This window comes from Trachypithecus francoisi, unplaced genomic scaffold, assembly GCF_009764315.1.
Source record: "Trachypithecus francoisi isolate TF-2019V2 unplaced genomic scaffold, Tfra_2.0 Lachesis_group8, whole genome shotgun sequence".
In the NCBI taxonomy this organism is placed as follows: Eukaryota; Metazoa; Chordata; class Mammalia; order Primates; family Cercopithecidae; genus Trachypithecus; species Trachypithecus francoisi.
In genome coordinates this window covers 60,401,099-60,423,590 of record NW_022681473.1, presented here as the reverse complement: position 1 = coordinate 60,423,590, position 22,492 = coordinate 60,401,099, and the positions used below count along the sequence as shown (strand labels likewise).

Sequence of the window (22,492 nt, the reverse complement as noted above, 5' to 3'; positions counted from 1 at the left end):
TCTGTGACCTCAGTGCTGATGTCACAGCCTCAACCAGAAGGTTCTTGAGACTTCTCTAAGGAGCTGTGGATCCCTAGGAACTCTTGCTGTCCCATCTTTTACCACTTCTACTTCCTCCACCTCAAGTGCCTTCCTGTGGAGACTTCTGTGGAGGCTCAGACTGGGATTGGAACATTATAAAACATCTCTCAGTCCTCTCTGTCTCCATTCAGACCCTCATTCAGCTACTTCCTGGTCCAGGGGCTTCTTCCTGGTATCCTATGTCCCAGTTTTCTGTTTTATTCAACATTAACCATGAATTCTTTATGTATTTTCAAAGTATTGATTTGCTGATGGATGGGATTTGGGGTATAAGGGAGGAGTCAAGCATGACATAACTTTTTTTTTTTTTACTTTAAAAGAAATTGTTATCCTCCAAAGGAACTCAAAGGACTGAATATTTACTAAGATAAAGATTGGGAATAAGCACTTTCTCTAAATCAGCAGGTTGTTAAACAGTTTTACATACATTTGAGATGTCTATTTTACATACAAATGGAGATGTACAATGGTAGTTGAATATTTTAAGTCCAGAGTTTTTAGCATTCAAAGGGTGCTTAACATCATGGACTGGTTTAGATTAGCTAGTTAGTGCATACAGGCAAAATGATAGAGATTTTAAAATCTGAGTTTTGTGGCTCTATAACATTTAGAAATCTGGAAGATCAGAAGAATTTGGTAAAAGAAACTGAGAAAAAAATAAAACAATAAGGTAGAAAAAAAGAGAGAGAAAAGAGAAAGGCCAAAGGAAGAAGAGTTTCAAAAAGGAGAGAGTGACCAGCCATGTCAAATGATGCTGCTAGGTCAGGAGAATGAGGGTTGAGAATTGGCCACTGGATTTGAAAAAATAAAGAATTGGAGACCATGATGAGACAAGCTTTGGAAGGATAATAGAGGAAGGAAGCCTGATTAGAGTGTGTTTAAAAGCAAATTGTTTGGGAAAAGTAGATCCAGTAAGGGTATTATAAATACAAGAAAGGGGATGACAGCTATGTGGGAATGTGGGATTAAAGGCTTTTTAGATTTTTTTTCTTAAGAATAATGTATGATGTTTATATTCTAATGGAAGCAATCCAATGAGGAGAAAAAAACTGATGCATGAGAAAGGGAAAACTATTAAGTTATTGAATAGATAAGTTAGAGAGATTGGGAGCAAGTGCCCATGTGGAGAGCTTGATTTAGGAATATGAACAGTTTATTCATGACAGTAGAATGAATGGGAGGCAGAGTGTATTGGGACAGATGTAAGCTAGTTGATTGATTTCATGGTAGACACAGGTAGAAGTCCCTTCTGATTATTATTGTCTTTCTTGTTGAAATAAGCACAACTTTTAAGATTTAGAGAAGAGAAAACAAGATATGAATTGATCATCTGAAAGAATAAGTGTTAGGTTTCAAAGGGAAGGCAAGGGTTAAAGAAAGACACACAAACACAGCAAATGCAGGCTTTATGTCTAGCATAAAACCTAGAGAAGTGTGGGACCAGCCTAATGCCAGAGCCCACTGCTGCTTACAGGCTGGAGTAGTTTATAGGTATGGGAGCGAGGGGTCTGAGCAGTATGGCTTGCTGCTTGGCAGGATATTGATAAGATGTTCTCAGGATGAGGTGGTTTGGTCCTTGTTTCTGTAGGACGTCATCGTGGTGTTCAATGGACCATTGCCTAGCAAGATATGATAGGGATGTTACTTTAGTTGAGCCTTTGTCCGCCTTGTGGTCAGGTGGTTAGGCAGGATGTTTCTCATAGCCTGAACCCCTGTGAAATGTTTCACTTTGACCAAGGTCTGCAAAATAGTGGGAAGTTTACAAAATGATGCAGTTTGGACTAACAATAATGTAGTGAGTTAACTAGGATAGTAGATTTCCAGGTATGATCTCCAAACTGACAGCATTAGCACCACCTGGAAACTTACTAGAAATGAGAGATTTTAATGCTACGGTAGAGCTACTGAATCAGACACCCTTGGAATGTCACGCAGAAATCTGTATTTTAACACACCCTCTGGGTGATCCTGGTGCAGATTCTGGTGAGAATCACTGGACTGGGAAAATGCAGTTAGGATTGCTAAGACAGTAATTAAATCTTTTGGTAATAAGTTTAAATGGAACTAGTCAGCACAGTTGTATGCTTTCCTTTGCCTAAACAGAGACTAGGTGAAGAGTTCAGTATCACCATAATGAGTTAACTAGTCAAGTATTATGCCACAATTATTATATTCATAGGTCCTGAAATAATCTTGGAGCCAGAAAACTAGGGCTGAGGAGCAGCAAGATGGTGCAAGAATGACATCTATCCACTTCCAAGTCCAAGGGAAACAAAGATGTAGCCACTGCTGGAGAACAAGTGTCTTCAGTGAACATCTAGATCTCCATGATAGCAAAAAGGTATAGTCATCTTTAGAAAGAAGGCTGTAGATATGTGGGTTTTTCTATTGCTAAGTTATGACTTCTAAATGGTAGGATGAAAAGACTTGGAAAATTGGTAATAAGTAGAAAAATGAGTCAAGTAAGGAATTTTCGGAGCATATTGTGATGAAAATAAAAAAGACGACCTGGATAGCTTGAGCTTTTTATGCAAGCTGTAGCAGAGAGGGTATGAAGCTTAATCATATTAAATGGGGAGGCAAAAAATCCATTTTCACTGTAATTTATTTCTTGAGACTTCTTTTTGGTAAGTGTGGACATGAAGCAGGGGTCTTTGGCAGTGAGCTTTCTAGAAACACTTGAAAGTTTGTAAGCCTGTTCTTCATTCTTACTGATGGTCATGTTGGGGCTCAGAAGGGGTTTGTTGAGCACACAAATCTCTGTGGATGGGTCCCCTTTAGAGTCCAGAATCTACTTCTCAACACTTCCCCTGCTCCCACCCTAGTGCAAGAAACTACTGTTTCTCAACTTCTCTATTGTAAAAGCCTCCTAACTGGTTTCTCTACTTCCCTGGTTTTTCTCTACCACAGTGCATTCTCCATTGTGAAGTCAGACTGATAAATTGAATTATTTGATTTATTTGCTCAAAACTCACCAGTGACTATTACATTCACAGTAAAATCTAAAGTTTTCACCAGACCTATAAAACTTTTCACAATCTCTCTGACTTCCTTCCCATTCCCCACTCCTTTTTATCCATTTCAGCTATATTACCTTCTTGTTACTCTTAAAACACAGCAGGAATACTGCTATCTTGGGGCTTTTACTTCCAGACAGCTCATGGATCATCCTTCTCCCAGTGAACTGCATGTTCAGTTCTCCTAGTTACTTCTGATTTCTGCTGAAATGTCACCTGTTCAGAGAGGCCTTCTCTGATCACCCTAGGTAGAATATCTTGTTCTGATTCATTTTTCTTCACAGCACTTACCACCTAACATAACTTGTATCTCCACAAAAGACAGTAAAGTCAATAAATAAAGGATCTTTATTTTTTTCACTGCTATTTTTTCAATGCCTAAAACAACACTGAATTATTCTGGTAAGAGTATTAAATTATTTAATCATGGAATAATTAAAACACAAGTAATTGCATATCCTGCCATGCTGGGATACTCTAGGTAAGGCAGAAAGAGAAAAAAGTGTGGCAACCACGGAAAATGTAAACTACTAAGATATACCGAAGGAGATGATATTCTTAGAAGGTGCTGTGCCCCATGGAGGACTGGATTTGTGGTGACTGAGATATACAGCGGAGATGGCAGCAGTTGCATCTCTGTGTGCTAATAAGAAAGGAGTGACAGCCCATCACTGTCTTATAATGGTGGTAATGTCAATGAGTAAGAGGCTCCAAAGATGATAACTATTCATCCGCACTTGGTTGATATGTGAATTCACCCTAGTCTGGCCCACATATTATTTCTGTTCCACTTTCAAACTTGAACAATTTGGGTTTGAGAAATTCAGACAATCTTTATGACTAAATATCTAGGCCTATCTATGTAAAATGTTTCCCTTTCTGTTTGAGCATGTTATGACTGTTTTCCCTACATATGGGTCTGTTTCTGTGTCTCTAGGTATTTGCATCTGTGTTTGCACCTGGCTGTGTGTACTTGTATGCGGACTCTATATGCCTCTATATGTGAATTTTTTACTACGTGAACTTGTGTACATACACACACCAGTCTGAGGTGACATGCTCAAAATAATCAGTTTCATATACTATGGTCAAGTTTCATATACCACACTCAAAATGCTCATGTTTTAGAGATAACAACATTATTGTCGCCTCTATATTAATACGTGCATGTGGTTTATGTGTTAATGTATGTATAGTAGGTGAGACAAAAATATCACAGTTATTTTTTTCTTTCTTTTTTTTTTTTTGGCAAAAGAAGTAAAGCCAAATCTCAGATCAGGGCAAGTGAGTGTAGCCATTTTATTGACGGATGTTCCAGCCATGGCCAGTGATCTATTATTCAGTACAAGACACACTGGTTGATAACTCCTGTTCCAGGACTTCTCTTGGCTGGAAGCATCAGGAGAGGTGGAAAAGGCAAATGAGATGGTCAGGTGGGTCAGCAGGCAGGTAGCAAGCAAAGAAGTAGGCATGGTGGTTAGAATCTCTGGGATCCCTTGAGCTTGCGGGTAGCAGCATTGGTGTTCCCTTCAGTAGCAATGAGTGCCTGTAGATTGGCATGGTGGTTCCCAGCTTCCAGGGCCTGGAGAGATTCCATCTGTTTGCTAAAATTAATCTCAGGAGCTTGCAGAGGGTGGGAAGGGTCCCCATCTGGGGATTGTAGCCTCTGCAGGACTGTTCCAGGTTTGTGGCAGCACTAAGGTCCCTTAGGCTCAGGTATATCTGAAACATTCCAGGAACAGGGCACTGTGTCAGGATAGTTGCAGCTGGGGGCAGAAAGCCAACCCAGGCCCCATAGGTAAGGTGCAACCCAAGGCAGAAGAACAGGAGCCTCTGTGGCCAGCAGCTGGAGGCCCTGCTCAATCTGCAATATTGCTTGGAATGTTTTAGGGTTGGCTAAAGCAATAAGCAGATCAGAAATCTGTGTTGGCTGCAGGAATGTGGGCAGCTGCTGCCTCCACTGTTCACTCAGCTGAGGCATACTCATGAACAACATAATCTGAGCTGCCAGGTAGGGGGTGTTCATAAGCGACTGCATCACGCCTCCTGTGATCTGGGAGCTGGTCTGTTCATCTGACAGCTGGAGATCACCCTCTAATATCTGTCTGGAGCTACTTAGAGAAACAGTGGCATCCTTGTATTCTTCTTGAAGCTGCTGGATAAGCTCTATGCTAGGTAAGGCTGGTATCCCAGCTGGCTGCCGAGTGGCACAGACATGGCTCTGGCCCTTGGTGGAGATCATAGCAGTGTTGGCCTTGGAAGTGTGGTTGACCTTGTTAGGGGTGTCACTGGCTGAGGTGTTTGAAGATAAACCACCAGAGCTATTATAGATGACTCGCGTTGCAGGATGCTGTGGAGCTGGTCTTGTCGTTCCTGGGATGGTGGTGAAGGTGGAGGTGAAGACTGGACTTGTCTGGCCAGGAGAGCTGTGAAAGGGTTTCCTCCAAAAGGATCTTGCATACTGTTCAGCATTTGATCATTAATGTCAGCACAGTTCTGACCCAGGGCATTATTCCCACCTGGCATTGTCTCTAAGCCCAGATACGGCTGTGGGTTCAGTGGATACTCAAGGTTTTGTGAAGGTTGCTGGATCTGCATTATCTCTTGGATCATAGCAAGGTTCCTAGCCAGCTCCAGAGTCTGTCATAGGATCTCAGAATTGTCAAGAAGGTGGGAAACTTCTGGGTTCTGCTGCATCAATTGTTGAGTGTCTAAATGTTCTGAGATGAACTGTCGCATGAACTCCATGTTGGACAGAAGCCGCTGGATGCTAGGATTCTCCAGCATCTGTGCTTTGTGCTCTGGATGGCTCACTTCCAAGTTCTGGGTATGCACTTTGGGTGCATCAGGCCCCACAAAGTGGGCCAATTCTACTGGAGCTTGATTCATACCAGTTGGTTGGTGCACCCCGCTGCTGTTTCCTTTGGTGTTTCTGTCCCAGTGGCAGGGATCATTCGTTGGCAGATCCTGGAAGGAATGGGCTAGAGATCTGGAGCCATGCTTGGACTTGATGACCAGGTAGATGGTGTGGCCATCCATGATGCCCCTCTGGCTCAGTATATCATGGTCTTTGAGAAGGCGGCCCATGAAGACCAGCACTAGTTGGTCCATTTGGCATTGGAAGTGAGCCAATAGCATCTCCTTGAACTGCCTCACCAAGATGTCATCAGCTACCATAAAGTCTTTCTGGTTGCCTGCAGTCTTCACTATCACTTGAGTGGCACTTAAAGAGATATTTTTGTCTGCCGAAAGACCTGAAGGACATCCACTCTGGGACATCCTGGATGTTCGAGAGATGGCATGCAACATGGGCTTTAGTGGGCAGGCAGATGGGGAGCAGGTGGAAGCTGGGGCAGAAAGAGTAGGGACAGGCAAATGTTTCTACTGGCCTTTGTCTCAGGTATTGTGTTCTCACGCCACAGGATAGTTTCCTTGTTGCCCAAAAAGGGATGAGTGACCAGGCTAGGGCCAGGTATTTTGCGATGTTGTGCCCTCACCCCAGTTCTCCAGATGTGGCCCAGCTGAGGCCTGGCGTGGCTACTGATTCATACTTCACCCACGGTGGACAAAGTGGTGATGACTTCTCCTAGGCTTACCCCTCCTCCTACCCCACCCACCAAGGGCATAAATCCTCAGAAAAGGGATATTGTGATGTCAAGTCTATCCTCACAGTCACCCTGGGCCAGCTGAGGAAGCAGGACATATTTCAGGGTCCAGGTCTCTACAATAAAATAAAACAAATTTCCAGAAAACAGGGACAAAGTTCTCTGGATGGAACTAGTAAGAAAACAAAAAAGTAAATAAAAACCATATTTTTAAATGTGGGACGTGTGTTTCTGTGTGATACTGTGTGTATGTATACACGCAGTATATACCTTTATATATATACACACATATATACCTTTATATATGTGTGTATATATATACATATATATGTTTTCTCCCCAGGGACCTCACAGGAAGGTAGAGATAAGAAAGGGAACTTTCATAACCTACTCTAATGACCAGCTGCCCTGCAGCTTCTGCACTGGAATCAGATGTTCCCAACCTGAAACTGACAATTCTAGATCACAGAACTCTTGAGTTCCAGAAGCTGGATTTATGATTCTCCAAAAGGAATATGAGATGTCAAAGCATCAGAAAGAGAGGGTACCATTTTCTTAGCTAATATTTTACTTTTTCCCTATCAAATCCACCTAAACCATTATTAAAGGGAACCTTAATATGCGGATTGAGATATTAATTACATAAAGGACTCACTAGACATAATCAAAGTCTTCCAATCGTTAGGACAAATGACCACTTTGGGATGTGGTTCTCCTGGAGGTAAGGAAGAGGGCACACTTCTACTAATGCTCTGCCCAGCCCTGGGGTCTCAGGGTCTGGAAGCCTTGTTAGGTTTGACAGGTTTTGGTGGAGCATGAACCCCAGAGGGCCTCTTGGTGGGTGGTCTTGGTAGCTTTCTCTTCAGGAAGGTGAGGTCGTAATTTATCAGGTAACCATCATTGAAGACATAGAGCTTGTGGTCTGAGGACCAGTAGTTGATGCCCTGTAGCTTTTCCAGCATCTCGTCCAACAGGATGCTGAGGCGACGCTCCTGCCCAGTGGTGGTGTCAAAAGCATAGAAGATCTCCTTTTGGTGGGTGCTCAGTGAGTGTAAGGCATAGAGCACCCCACAGACCATGAAGGCCCCTGACAGGGCTGGCTTGTACTGCTAGTGCACCAGGTTTTCTCCACTTCTAGGGTGCTAGTGTTGAGACGACTCACAACCAGGTTGCCCTTGCTGTCCTCAGTGGCATAAAGAACCCACAGCCCCTCCTCATCACCAACAAAATCTAAGTCCTTCCAAGGCACACCAGCACAGGAAAAGTGGTTGTTATAGGTGGCACCAGGCAGTGGATGCCGCAGCACCAGGGTGTTGGAGGAAAGGTCCATCTTGGTCATGTTGCTTGTGCCATAGTAGTTAAAGTACATAAAGTTCTTATACATAACGTTTCAACTGCCGTCACCATAGCCCATCTTCCTCTCTCCATAGTTTTTCAGCAGCACAAGGTCATTATAGGATTTGTACAGTCAATAGTAGTCAAAGTACCTAGGCCAAGCCCTGCATTTGGAATTATTGGGTGACCGCAATAACTAAGGTAACAAAGGGCTATAAAAATGGGCAGATCAGTTTGCTAATCAAGAGCAGGGGCTTTGCTATCAAACAATTGACTTTAGTTCATCTTTTACTTACTCAACCATGACAAACTAAACTATTATTTTTAAAAGTTACAGTAATAATAAAACACCAATAGCTACAGTGCCTATTAGACACTATATATGCATAATCTTATTTAATTATAATAACAGCACTGTACGGTAGGTTTTATCCTTACAGATGAAGAGACTAGGTCTTAGAAATGTTGAGTCATTTGCTCAAGGTCACACAGCTTATAAGTAAAAACTGTAAACAAAAATAACAAGCTACTTTATTGACTGTTAGTACTGTCCAAAATAAAGCAAAGAAAACAATTAGTAGAGCATTTGTTCCAATGAGCAATCAAAAAATGGTAGCTATTATTTTTTCTTCCTTATGGAGATTCTTCTGTATCTACACTCCACTGCCTTCCACCTGTCCTCGAGATGCAAGGGTCCTGTAACAGGACATATTTCTGGAGCTGGATTCAGGGAGATTTGTTCTCATGAGGTCACATTGGAAAGTTCCTGAAATTATCTCTGAGTTATGAGTAATCTTAATCTTATCTCTTAACATTGTTCTGTAAATCCTGATTACCCGTAGATTTTGAGAGGGTTCCAAGGCATGTAAACATATTTTATATGCTGAAAAGTGTAGCATATTTGAGTTATATGCTACAAAGTGTAGCCTATACATTTTATATAAGCATAGAAATTGGGGAACATTATTTTCAGCAACACTAATTTTTAGTAACATTAATCTTTCTGAGTTGAGCTTCAACCAGGGCTCTTCAATGACTGGTTTAACCTATATTCATGTCTCTTTCTCACAACGGGTCTATATTACATTTTCACACACACTGACTTTTAACATTCTGTGTGTTGGGCCTACCTCCCTGGCAAGGCTGACAACGTATTGAGGGTCTTATTCATCTATTTATTGACTCTTTTAGCCATTCTTTCATCTAATAAATACATATCAGCACCTATATTTTACATACTTTTCTATGTAATTTCATGTGATCTTCTCATATATGTATAGTTATCCCAATTTTACATACGGCTAAGAAGAGCTCTGAGATGTTAATTCATTTTCCCAAGGTCATTTAGCTTAAACGGCAGTATTGAGTCTCAAATACAGATTGGCTTAATTCCAAGTCTCAAGCTTGGCCAGAGACATGCTCTGAACTTCTAAGCAGGAAGTCAGAATTTTGAGGCCCAGGTATAGAAGAGTTTGTCCTTCACATAGAATCAGAGTAGAAGTAGAACCATCTTTGAGTTACTATGGGATTAAAATTTTTAGACAGTGGATTTGTGAAGGAAGCTCAGGGCAGTCTGGGTCATGCTTGTCTCATGAGAAAAGCGTTAGGAGGTGACCTGTTAGACCTAGGCCAGGTTTGCTTTGGGGCATACTTAAAATAGAGAGAAGAAGTTGGCTTGGGGCTACAAAGAAACCTGTTTGGGTACAGGTAGGGGACATTTGGAAGTAACCTGATTGCAGAACAGAAGTCACTCACTCAAGGCTCACCTGCCATTTGTGCGTAAAGGCCACCCAGTAAAGGGAAGAGGCTGGATTGGGTACTAAGTCTCGGCCCTAGGCACCTGCCTTGTATGAGAAGCCTCTCCAATTGAGCTGAACCACAAGGGGTTTGCTAACTTCCTGGAGGCCTCCATGGGCACAAGAAGCTAGGAGAAAAAGCAGGCAATATATGAGCCAAGTCTAAAGCACACAACCCACAGGTAGCTGAGTGTGAAAGTATAATAACCATGTGTGGGTTTGAGTGTGTATCCATGCACCTGAGTGCATATACAAGCATATCAGCAGGTTGATTTTGCATAAACATAGGTTATTATGTATATCTGATTATGGGGTGTTCATATGTCTGTGTATACATATGCCCATGTATGAGAATATATCAATCTTGGTCTGCATTTTTCAGTGACACACAAAACAAGGAAATGAAAGATTTATTCTCTATCAAGACTTGTACTTTGACTGGGTGCAGTGGCTCACACCTGTAATCCCAGCACCTTGGGAGGCCAAGGCAGGCGGATCACCTGAGGTCAGGAGTTCAAGACCAGCCTGGCCAACATGGCAATACCCTGTCTCTACTAAAAATTTAAAAATTAGCTGAGCTTGGTGGTGCGCGCTTGTAATCCCAGCTACTCAGGAGCCTGAGGTGGGAGAATCGCTTGAACCCAGGAGGTGGAGGTTGCAGTGAGCTGAGATTGCACCACTGCATTCCAGCCTGGGCAACAGAGCAAGATTCCATCTCAAACAACAACAACAACAAAATTGTTCTTCCCTCCCCTCAGTTTACCATAGCCAACATGCACTCCCAACCTGGTCTCTGAAGAGATAAGACCTTGAGAAATTCAGTCTGTGCACTCACCCAGGGGGAGGGGTGGTCCAGGTGTCTGGAGGCCTGTTCTTTCTCCTTTTCTCTCTCCCATTCACTTAGTTGACTCTCAAGGACATCCACCTCCTGCTGGAGAGCACCAAAGCTGCGCTGGTAAGAATCAGCCAAAAGCTTGAGTGTGAGACTGGCGTTAGTCACCTATGGAAATGAGATGCCCGAGAAGTGGGTTGCAGAGTGTTCTTAAAAACTGAACTCTGGCTGTCATATTACTCAGCTCAGAGTCTTCTTCCCCAGAAAGAAATAATATTAGAATTTGTCCAATATGTGAGGTTAGAGAAAACAGGAGTCTGTGACAGGCAGGGATTTTTTTTTTCTTTTTCTTTTTTTTTTTTTTTTTTGAGATAGAGTCTTGCTCTGTCACCCAGGCTGCAGTGCAATGGCACAATCTCAGCTCACTGCAACCTCCATCTCCTGGGTTCAAGCTATTCTCTTGCCTCAACCTCCCAAGTAGCTGGGATTACAGGTGCCCACCACCACAACTGGCTAATTTTTGTATTTTTAGTAGAGATGGGATTTCACCATGTTGGCCAGGCTGGTCTCGAACTCCTGACCTCAGGTGATCTGCCCGCATGAGCCTCCCAAAGTGCTGGAATTACAGGTGTGAGCCACTGCACCCAGCCTAGGGAGGGGTATTCTTTAATCCATCCATATACCTGGCTCTGGAGTCAGTGGAGAAGGTCCCCTGCCACAATAATGCCTCCAATGGCCTTAAGTTGAGTCGCCAACTCCTGTGCTCCCTCCAGTTCCAAGCGCAGCAGGTTGAAGGCTGGGTTCTCATAGGGAGAAGCAAGGGCACTGGGATTCCAGGACTCTGGCATGTGACTCATTTCCAGAACCTCATTGTCTTTATCTTCAATGGTGTGTGCATACTCACTGACCTGGGCATGCAGGGGATGAACAGGAAGTTGCCCCAAATGTCAACACCTGTGGCTCCTCCCATTCAGTTGCATCCTCCCAGACCAAAATTGCCCCATTTTCATCTTCCAGTGGGTCCATACCCATTAATTCATCCATTACTATGGGAGGCACCCCCTACACAAGCCTCTCTATAGTCTGTTACTATCACTGGAGATCCCAAGGATAGTACAGAATTTCCCCTTCATTCTAAAGATTCATCTCAAAGATGAAGGCTGTGCCACTTCCTTCAAACATTTTCTACTTCCAGGACTTATCTCAATGCTGTGTCTATTGGAGACTATGCTTGGATAACTCCCAGCCCCAGTCCCAGCCCAGCGATCAAGTGCTCTCTCTAGACAGCTTCTGCTCATACTTGCAAATGAGCTCCTGAACTGTACTTTGTAGCTGTTCCAGCTGCCCCAGGGGGATGGGGTTGTTGGGTAGGTGAACCACACAATGGCATGTGCCTCCTTCATCCACAGAGCTTGACATACTTCTCACCAGCTGCAAAGCATGGCCATAGGCACACTAAACATAATGAAGCATGTTGGGTCACCCTGGGCTGTTTGCAAACATGAAGCAGGAGAAGAGGCTGAGCCTACTTTGGAGTGCCAGAGAAGCATTGCCTCTGCACAGGGATTTCTTTTTGACTGTCTGTTAGGGGATTGAGTTATGCTTCCCTTGATTTCCCAGAATTGAAGCTGCAGGTCCCTTCCAGAACCTATTGGTGGGGCCTACCTCACCCTACCTCATGCACTGGCTAGATCTGGCTGCAGTTCACATTGCTGAAAGCTGATTTTTCTTCAAAGCCCTGTGGGAGAGAGCAAAGCTGGTCTGCAGAGATGTGTCAGGGGATAGGCTTAGGAAGCCTCAGTTGTCTACAGAATCCCCATTCTAGAGATCTGGCAGATTCCTACAACTTTACCTTGTATTGCAGACAGCAGGGACAGAGTTGCAAATCATCAAAGGAACAGTAACAATACCATAATGCATCATTCTGGATGGATGTTTAACATTCACAAGACATAACAGAGGGTGAATTGTAATCCACATTTTATAGTTGAAAAACATGAGGTTCTGAGAGTCTAAATATCTTGCTAAGTTACATGACTAATAAGTGACAATGCTTCAAGCTGCCCCCAGGTCCCATCTATGTTCTAGATCCTATGCTCTGACACCTAAGGAAGTGGCAGAGATCCAAGTTATGTTGGGGTGGATATGCAGCACAGGACAAAAGGGTAAGGCTGGGAGGCAGCTCCCTTGCCTCAGCTAGATAGAGAGAGAGGGAAAGTTTCTAGAGAGATGCATAATTTGGTCTCTTCTCCCCCGGTATATGCCTATCATATCACTTCCATACTCAGAACCCAAACCCACTGATCCCAAAGCCATATTTCCTGAGTTCTAATCCTGACTCTGGGACACTGGGCAAATTATTTAATTTCTCTGTGCTCCCATTGTCTTAATATGTATAATGGGGCAAAGTGTGGAATTTATTTTATTGTTTTAAGAATTATAGATAGAGCTAAAGAGATGATTGATACATAGATAGATAGATAGATAGATAGATGATAGAATACTTGTAAAGGACTTAGAACAGTGCTTGGTCTGCCTCTAGTAAGAGTCTTTATATTAGTTATATTTCTCTAAATCCATCCCTTAGTCCCATTTTGGAGCTGGATAAACCAGCACTAGATTCAACCAAGACTCCTTCCCAATTTTTTTTAATGTGCATGCAACACCCACTGAGGTTTCCTAACAAAATCTTTTTGAATTAAAATGTCTGTGGCCCCTGTCCTTCTCTGAGATGTCTCACTCATAAGTTTTATGGCTTTGGCACCATAGCTTAATCTGGGTGTGCCTTCAGCCTGCAACTCCAGCCCAATAGTTTAGCTTTTGAAGGATAATAAAATAAAGATTGCATAGCCTTTTTTTTTTTTTTTTTTTTTTTTTTTTTGAGACGGAGTCTTGCTCTGTCGCCGGGGCTGGAGTGCAGTGGCCGGATCTCAGCTCACTGCAAGCTCCGCCTCCCGGGTTCACGCCATTCTCCTGCCTCAGCCTCCCGAGTAGCTGGGACTACAGACGCCCGCCACCTCGCCCGGCTAGTTTTTTGTATTTTTTAGTAGAGACGGGGTTTCACAGTGTTCGCCAGGATGGTCTCGATCTCCTGACCTCGTGATCCGCCCGTCTCGGCCTCCCAAAGTGCTGGGATTACAGGCTTGAGCCACCGCGCCCGGCCTGCATAGCCTTTTATAGACGCCCTGAGTTCCTGCATGCTGAGCACAGGAAGAAGGTGGCAGATTTTTGCAGAAAACAGGGCCTCATAACTGAGCAGGGCATACAGCCCAGAGTTCCTTCCTCTATTGCTTTCACCTTTGTCTTTCCTCGCTCCCCCTATGCCCATACATACAAGCAAAGGGAAAATCAGAACATGCAGGGTGTCCCATCTTTCTTTTCTTCCTCCCTATTTCTGTCTACCCTCACTTTCTCCCAGAACCTGGAGGTTCTTGAACAGAATCAGAGTGGTGAAGGAAGCCAGCCCAAAGCACAAAACAATCTCCACCTACTCCTGGGAGCACCAGGGGCAGCAGCTGTGGAGTGGTCAGAAGAGCTATAACAGGCTGCATCTTGCATCAACTACAGGAGTGCAGTAAGTACTGGGGGCTCCCCTAGGCTTTTATTTCTAGTCTAAGTAAATAGTTTCAGTAGGAGGGGTTATATATTTTGACATTTGAAAGGGCCGAGAAGATGAAGGAGGTGTGAAGAGGGTATGGAAAGGTGGAGAAGAAGGTTGAGACAGACTGGTGCCTCTAAACATGGTGGTAGTGAGTTTATTATGACAAACAGCGTCTTCCGCATCCATCCCTAGGCTAAGATCTTCCTTCACCCTGCTGGGCCCTCTTGTCTAAACAGATTAAGGCAAACCTGAGACATCCTGCGGGGGCCTTGGGATGGGCCCCTTGCAGGAAGAATTATGATGTTTCCCTCAACTTTGAGAAAGGGAAGACTCAAGAAGGAAATGCAATCCTACCTATTCAATCTCAAGAACAGAAGCATTTACTTAACTGGGTACACTTGGATGAGGGCCAAAGTGTGTATCCGGGGGGATCGCTTCAGCAATACTGTACTGAACTGCTCTGTTATATATCTTCCTTCACCCCTGGGAGTTTGCCTCCTGCAGTATGCCAGGTACTGTAAACTTTTACATCCATTCCACTATTCAAATGCTTCCCCCAGTTCCTCTGGTCTTAATGCCAGCTGCCTCTACTGTCTGTCTCTCAAGAAAGCTCTCTCCCAATATTTCCTAACCTGCCACAGGATGCTGTGGAGCCTCAAGTCTTCTGGCCTCTGAATTGCCGTTATCCCTACAGAGAAGGAAGAGTATAGTTGCTGAGGCCTGGACAAGGAGTCACAAAACTCAGTGCTCTTAGTGCCAGCCACCCAAAATTATTCTCTTTTCTTCTGCTATCTCTCTTGAGTATTTCTCAGACAATGGGGACTCTCACATTCACCCAAGTGCCTAGGAAAATGTCAGATTTCCTATGAAGGGTGTGTTGCCCCATTTTTCCATTGAGGAATTTTGACTCTGTAGCTCTACTACCTCTATCCTTTATTGTTTCTTTACTTTTCACAGACCCTTAACTTTAGATTATATGGCTGCTTAGTATAAAGTTCCTCTGCTTACTCATCTCATCCTTTGGAATCCTTGCCCTAGTATATACCTAGTAGAGAAAGGTATATGAAACTATGACTTCCCTTCTGGGAAAAGATTTGAGAAGCTGTGTGGATGTATGACTCCAGGAAGACATGCCCAGAGCTTTGCTGGACAATCCTTGCTGAGAGGTCATATCCTTATCTTACTTTACAGATTCTCACCCTCTCACTCTATGCTCAAGGCCAGAGATCCATTCTTCATTAGCTTCTCTAGCCTGGCCTTGCTGTAGCCATAGGGTCCAGAGGAGCACAGAGGTTAGGAAGACAAGAGAGGAATAGGTCGGGAAACCTAAGCTGCATGAAGCAGGAAACCTGTCTGGGATCAATATCCAGATGAGTGACAGTAGAACTAAGGCATCTTATGGAAGAAGGAATGTAGGAAAGGAAAAATGAAAGAGCATGAAGATAGAGCATGAAGCATGACAGCTGCTGCTGGAGTTGCCCCCATATTTTGCCATCTGCAAACAGCCATTAGCACAAGTTGAAAACACAAGAGTAGCCTTAGTATCTGAGTAATGTAGGGAAAGAGTTTAGTGAGGAAGCTACAGTATTGTGCACACTCTTCCCATCCAAAGCAACAGGTCTTCCAAGCTCTAGTTATTAATTACCCAGGTCAGAAACCATGTCCATTTCCAGAGCTGTGTTCTATTTTATTCACATAATGCCATTTCCCCAGCTCCTCCTGTCTTCATCTCCTTAGCAAACAGAGTTCCTGCTTAGTGTCAGACATTGTACAAGGGGCCCAACTCAGAGACATGTTTCATTAATCTGGTTTTGGCTGGATAAACTGATGGAGAAAAGATAAGATCCTAGTCCTCAGGACATGTCCTAGACTGCCTAGTCTGTCACAGTCTGGGACCAACCATTTCTATATGTGTGTAATCCCTCTGTGGAGATCAATACAGACTTAGAAATACCAGGAATAGACTGGGTACTATAGAGCTGGACAGAGACAGGTCAGTTCAGTGTATTCCGCCTACATGATGGGTGATAAAATAGGGCTGGAGTGAGCATAGGGCCACCTGACAACAGACAATGGAGACGTCTTGGTCAGAGCTCTACCCAGATAGGTCCTGTAGCATCACTTGGTCATCTGGGTATACACGCTGAAGAAAATAGGGATCACATTTATTCCTGTGGGGAGGCCCTCTCAGGGCCAACCTTCTTCACTGCTCCTGCCCAGAAAAGTTGAAGCAAGTGCCTGAGCCTCTGAGCGATCCGCTGAGTCTGCACTCCATAGACCACAGGATTGAGAGCTGGGGACACCAATGCGTAGAGTTTAGTCAGTAGGATGTGAATATGGCTGGGCATTGTGTGAGACCTAAAACAGTGAGCAAGGAAGGAGAAGAGGGCAGATGTGTAGAAGAGACCAATGACACTAGCATGGGCCCCGCAGTTACTCAGAGCCTTGTGGCAGGCACCATGGGATGGCAGATGGCAGATAGCAGACAGCATGGAGAATGAGGGCATAGGAAGCACCTATGAGCCCTACGTCCAGGGCTGGGGAGAGCAGTGTGGTGACCAGTCCATACCAGATGATGGGGCACGTATCTCCACATGCCAGGTGAGACACACCCATGTGTTCACAGTAGGTGTGGGGCAGGGCCCACTGCCCACAGTAAGGCAGTTTCTCTAGCAGGATCACAGGGTGCACCATGACACAGACATCACGGGTCATGGTAGCCAGAGCTACTAGACCTACCACATGCTGGGCCAGCAACGCCCCATAGAGCAAAGGCTGGCAGTCTACGGTCACGGCCAGAAGCACTGAGGACTCAGTAATGTGGCAATGATTGCCACATGGGCAACAAAGAGTTGAGCCAAACAAGCTCCAAAAGAGATCTCACTGGACAAGCCCCAAAGTGAGGTCAGAGCTTTGGGCATTGTGGATGTGGCTAGAACCAAATCAGCAGCTGCCAGAAGCCACAGCAGCTGGTAATGGGTGCCCAGAGTGCCTTGTCAGCAACCACCAGCCCCAGTAGAAGGGCATTCCCTACCAAAGCTGCCATATAGAGCAGGCACACAGGCACAGAGCCAGGCGTGCAGAGCCTCCAGTCCTGGCATCCCCAGCAGGACAAAGGACCCAGACCCAGAGATCAGCAAGTTCTGATTGAAAGCCAGCAGTGTAGGATCCAGCCCCATCTCCTACTTCCATCTGGCTATGTCCCTGCAGGATATAAATGGGGCCCGTGAGAGGCAACTAGCAATTGTACAGATATTTTAGATGAGTGGGGGTGAGCCTAGGGCTTAGGATGCTAAAGCATTTGCTGAACGCCCTCTTTGTGTGAGGCACTTTCCTGAGGATTCAGCGTATAGTGAACTATGAATTCCCTAACAGTCTATTGTGTTTGGTTACATTCCCATACAACAGATCAAAGAATTTTGTTTCCGAGAGGTTAATAAACTTACTCCAGGTCACACAGCTGGTGAACAGAAGAGCTAGGATTTGAATCTAAATTCGTCTGACTAAAGGCCATATTCTTCTAACAGCCCTCTCATCTGGATATAATGTCCCCTCATCAGCCCAGGCACAAGCAGACATTGGGATATGTTTTTACTAATCACTTGTGCCAGAGGAAGGAATTCGTGTTCTCTACACCGAATCTTTCCAACTACAGTGCAGCCTCTGTGTTTTCTCCACCCTAGGAAATATGTAAGCCAGAAGGAAGGAAACATATTAATAGAATGGCTATTTTCTACTCCATTCACTGACAGATGCTCAACGCTCCTGTTTCATGATCCATTTCCAGAAGCTACTTTTTAAGCTCAGACCCCAAACTTTCCAAAACATTTCATTCCTCCCAGTCTGTCTAGTACATTTTTCCATCTGCTCATGGCTTCTGACACCTCTTTCTCCAACTCTGGTCCACAAGAGCTCTAGGCATCTGGTTGATGAAACTTAATTTGTTCTATAACCAGTATGATTATCCCTTGACTCAACTTTGTGGTTCTTCTTTCCTCCATCCTTTTTCCGTGAGAAGATATGCTGGGTTCCCCACACTGGGGCATTTTAGAGGGTAGAGGGTGGGAGGAGGGAGGGATCAGGAAAAATAACTAATGGGTACTAGGCTTAATACCTGGGTGATGAAATAATCTGTACAACAAAACCCCATGACACAAGTTTACCTATGTAACAAACTTACACTTGCACCCCTGAATTTTAAAAGTCAAAAAAGAAAATAAAAAATATGTTGGGTTCTATGGAACTCAGTCTGAGAAAATCTGAGGTCCACTAAGGACATAGAAGAGAATCAGGGCTGGGCTGCAGTGGAAGGGACTGGGATTAGATACCACAGTGACAGTGCAACTGATGGTCCAGTGAAAGTGGTAACAGAGGGAGGCAAGGAAACACTTTGTTTACCTGGATTTAAGTGGACAAATAGCCTGAAAGAAAGCTCTAAGGTAGGGTGGGCTTTCCATGCTCCACTTGAGGACCAGCGTTGTCTCCTGGAACTTCGTGAGAGATAGAATCTGATATCCTAACCTGTCCTGGAGACTGAGGAACCTGGGGCAGGTGAGCAGAGACTAAAGTGTCTGGTCCTGTGTGAGATCTCAAGCTTCCCATGCAGCTGTCTTGGCAGCAATGCCTCCTGGAGCTTCTCTCACACCCCCACACCCTGTCTCCTGCATAGTAGAGACAGGCAATAAAGCAGAACAGGCCAGGTGCAGCAGCTCACGCCTGTAATCCCAGCACTTTGGGAGGCCAAGGCGGGCGGATCATGAGGTCAGGAGTTTGAGACCAGCCTGACCGTGGTGAAACCCTTCTCTACTAAAAATACACACACAAGAAATTAGTCAGGTGGGGTGGCATGCACCTGTAATCCCAGCAACTCAGGAGGCTGAGGCAGGAGAATCGCTTGAACGCAGGAGGCGGTGGTTGCAGTGAGCCAAGATCACACCACTGCGCTCCAGCCTGGGTGACAGAGCAAGACTCCATCTTGAAAAAAAAAAAAAAAAAAAAAAGCACACCACACTTTCTCACATGGGAGTCATATTGGCTTAGGAGCCAGAACTTCCTTCTGAAGAATGAGGCTCTGTCAAGTTGCAGAGCTTGACCCTGCCCCCCTCACAGTGGGGCCCTAACGGCTTCTCTGGACTCTGGAAACACTCTGCCAGGGCCCAACTTACCACAAGGCAGGCCCAATCTTTACAATGCAAGAAGGGTGTCAACTCTTTCAGGATCTAGGAACGTCTCTCCCCAAACCACAGGGCACACACAACTCATACCTTAAGAAGACACTTAAGAAACACAAGAAATTCTTGTACTCAAGTTATGGGCTTTACTAGCACAGTTCCCCTTGGACAAGTTTCAAAGACATCTCCCCCAGATCATCCACGTCCACAACAAACATTTCTCTTTCCGTTTCCTCCCATAAGCTACATAAAGGGTAGGAAGAGGAAGTTGAGGACCCCTTTGCACCCCTACCCGCCACCCCACACCTCAGCCTCTGCCCTGTATCTTATTCTTGGAAGGAATAGCCACACCCTTCTCATCTGCCACCTGCATGTTTTGCTCTCTTGTATTCCCAGCCCCTAGCCTCATACCCTGGCCACACCAGCTCAGCTTCTTCTGCAAGTAGAGAGTTTAGCAAAGGACATGCAGAGGGAGAAGTAAAGTGGCATCTCTATTCTTCCTGAGTTTCCATGCACTGGCCTGGCTCTGGGCTGGGTGTGGCTAAGAGTTCTGGAGCATCTTTTTGGGGGTGATACTACTGCAGAGATGTTACACTATCTTGTGCTTCTTTCTAGGATCAGGAAACCCATGTGTAAAAAGGAAAAGTTTACATAGATCTGGGGCTAGGAACCAGATTTTCTGAATGCTAGTCTGAGATTGTTTCTTCTCCCAGATTCTTAGCCTTGTTCCTCTCTTGATGCAGCAGGATAATTTAGGAATCAGAGAGACCAAGGGGTTGAGGAGGATTTTTTTTATTATTTAGGTGCACCAGCCCAGTCAGATCAACATCCAAAAAGACAGAGTCCCGAACAAAGAGACTGGTTACCTTTTAAGCATTTTGTAGGACGGGGGGAGATCTGTGCAGGGGGAAGCATATAACACAGGCAAAAAACAAAAACAGTTGTTCAATCGAGACATGCATTACATCATTTCTTAGTTTTCAAGGAAAACCATGTTTTACGACTTGAATTTATTTGCCTAGTGTCCTTGCAGCTGCACAGCTAGAGAAACAGTGTCTTGGAAGTTCTGGCTAGGGCAATTAGGCAAGAGAAAGAAATAAAGGATATTCAGTTAGGAAAAGAAGAAGTCAAATTGTCCCTGTGTGCAGATGACATGATTGTATATTTAGAAAACCCCATTGTCTCAACCCAAAATCTCCTTAAGCTGATAAGCAAATTCAGCAAAGTCTCAGGATACAAAATTAATGTGCAAAAATCACAAGCATTCTTATACACCAGTAACAGACAAACAGAGAGCCAAATCATGAATGAACTCCCATTCACAGTAGCTTCAAAGAGAATAAAATACCTAATAATCCAACTTACAAGGGATGTAAAGGACCTCTTCAAGGAGAACTACAGACCACTGCTCAGTGAAATAAAAGAGGACACAAACAAATGGAAGAGCATACCATGCTCATGGATAGAAGAATCAATATCATGAAAATGGCCATACTGCCCAAGGTAATTTATAGATTCAATGCCATACTCATTAAGCTACCAATGACTTTCTTCACAGAATTGGAAAAAACTGCTTTAAAGTTCATATGGAACCAAAAAAGACCCCACATTGCCAAGACAATCCTAAGCCAAAAGAAGAAAGCTGGAGGCATCATGCTACCTGACTTCAAACTATACTACAAGGCTACAGTAACCAAAACAGCATGGTGCTGGTACCAAAACAGAGATATAGACCAATGGAACAGAACAGAGGCCTCAGAAATAATATCACACATCTACAGCCATCTGATCTTTGACAAACCTGACAAAAACAAGAAATGGGGAAAGGATTCCCTATTTAATAAATAGTGCTGGGAAAATTGGCTAGCCATAAGTAGTAAGCTGAAACTGGATCCTTTACTTACTCCTTATATGAAAATTAAATCAAGATGGATTAGAGACTTAAATGTTAGACCTAATACCATAAAAACCCTAGAAGAAAACCTAGGTAATACCATTCAGGACATAGGCATGGGCAAGGACTTCATGTCTAAAACACAAAAAGCAATGGCAACAAAAGCCAAAATTGACAAATGGGATCTCATTAAACTAAAGAGCTTCTGCACAGCAAAAGAAACTACCATCAGAGTGAACAGGCAACCTACAGAATGGGAGAAAATTTTTGCAATCTACTCATCTGACAAAGGGCTAATATCCAGAATCTATAAAGAACTCAAACAAATTTATAAGAAAAAGCAAACAACCGCATCAAAAAGTGGGCAAAGGATATGAACAGACACTTCTCAAAAGAAGACATTCATGCAGCCAACAGACACATGAAAAAATGCTCATCATAACTGGCCATCAGAGAAATGCAAATCAAAACCACCATGAGATACCATCTCATAGCAGTTAGAATGGCAATCATTAAAAAATCAGGAAACATCAGGTGCTGGAGAGGATATGGAGAAATGGGAACACTTTTACACTGTTGGTGGGACTGTAAACTAGTTCAACCATTGTGGAAAACAGTGTGGAGATTCCTCAAGGATCTAGAACTAGAAATACCATTTGACCCAGCCATCCCATTACTGGGTATATACCCAAAGGGTATTAAATCATCTGCTATAAGACACATGCACATGTATGTTTATTGCAGCACTATTCACATAGCAAAGACTTGGAATCAACCCAAATGTCCATCAGTGACAGACTGGTTAAGAAAATGTGGCACATATACACCATGGAATACTATGCAGCCATAAAAAGGGATGAGTGGAGGGTGGAGCAAGATGGCCGAATAGGAACAGCTCCAGTCTCCAACTCCCAGCGCGAGCGACACAGAAGACCGGTGATTTCTGCATTTTCAACTGAGGTACTGGGGTCATCTCTCTAGGGAGTGCCGGACAATCGGTGCTGGTCAGCTGCTGCAGCCTGACCAGCGTGAGCTGAAGCAGGGCGAGGCATCGCCTCACCTGGAAGTGCAAGGGGGAAGGGAATCCCTTTTCCTAGCCAGGGGAACTGAGACACACAACACCTGGAAAATCGGGTAACTCCCACCCCAATACTGCGCTT

At 44.2% G+C, this 22,492-nt stretch overlaps 1 protein-coding gene across 1 annotated transcript in view; it reads right to left on the bottom strand.

Annotated features, from left to right (window-relative positions):
• Nucleotides 1-4,265: 4,265 nt before the first annotated feature.
• Nucleotides 4,266-22,492, bottom strand: part of UBQLNL (ubiquilin like) — a 114,163-nt gene continuing 95,936 nt past the window's right edge. The window contains 5 exon segments of the mRNA XM_033207970.1: nucleotides 4,266-5,453; nucleotides 5,456-6,819; nucleotides 10,670-10,834; nucleotides 11,350-11,574; nucleotides 12,342-12,404. Coding sequence (XP_033063861.1) covers nucleotides 4,795-5,453; nucleotides 5,456-6,407 — 1,611 coding nt within the window. The 5' untranslated portion in view covers nucleotides 6,408-6,819; nucleotides 10,670-10,834; nucleotides 11,350-11,574; nucleotides 12,342-12,404 and the 3' untranslated portion in view covers nucleotides 4,266-4,794.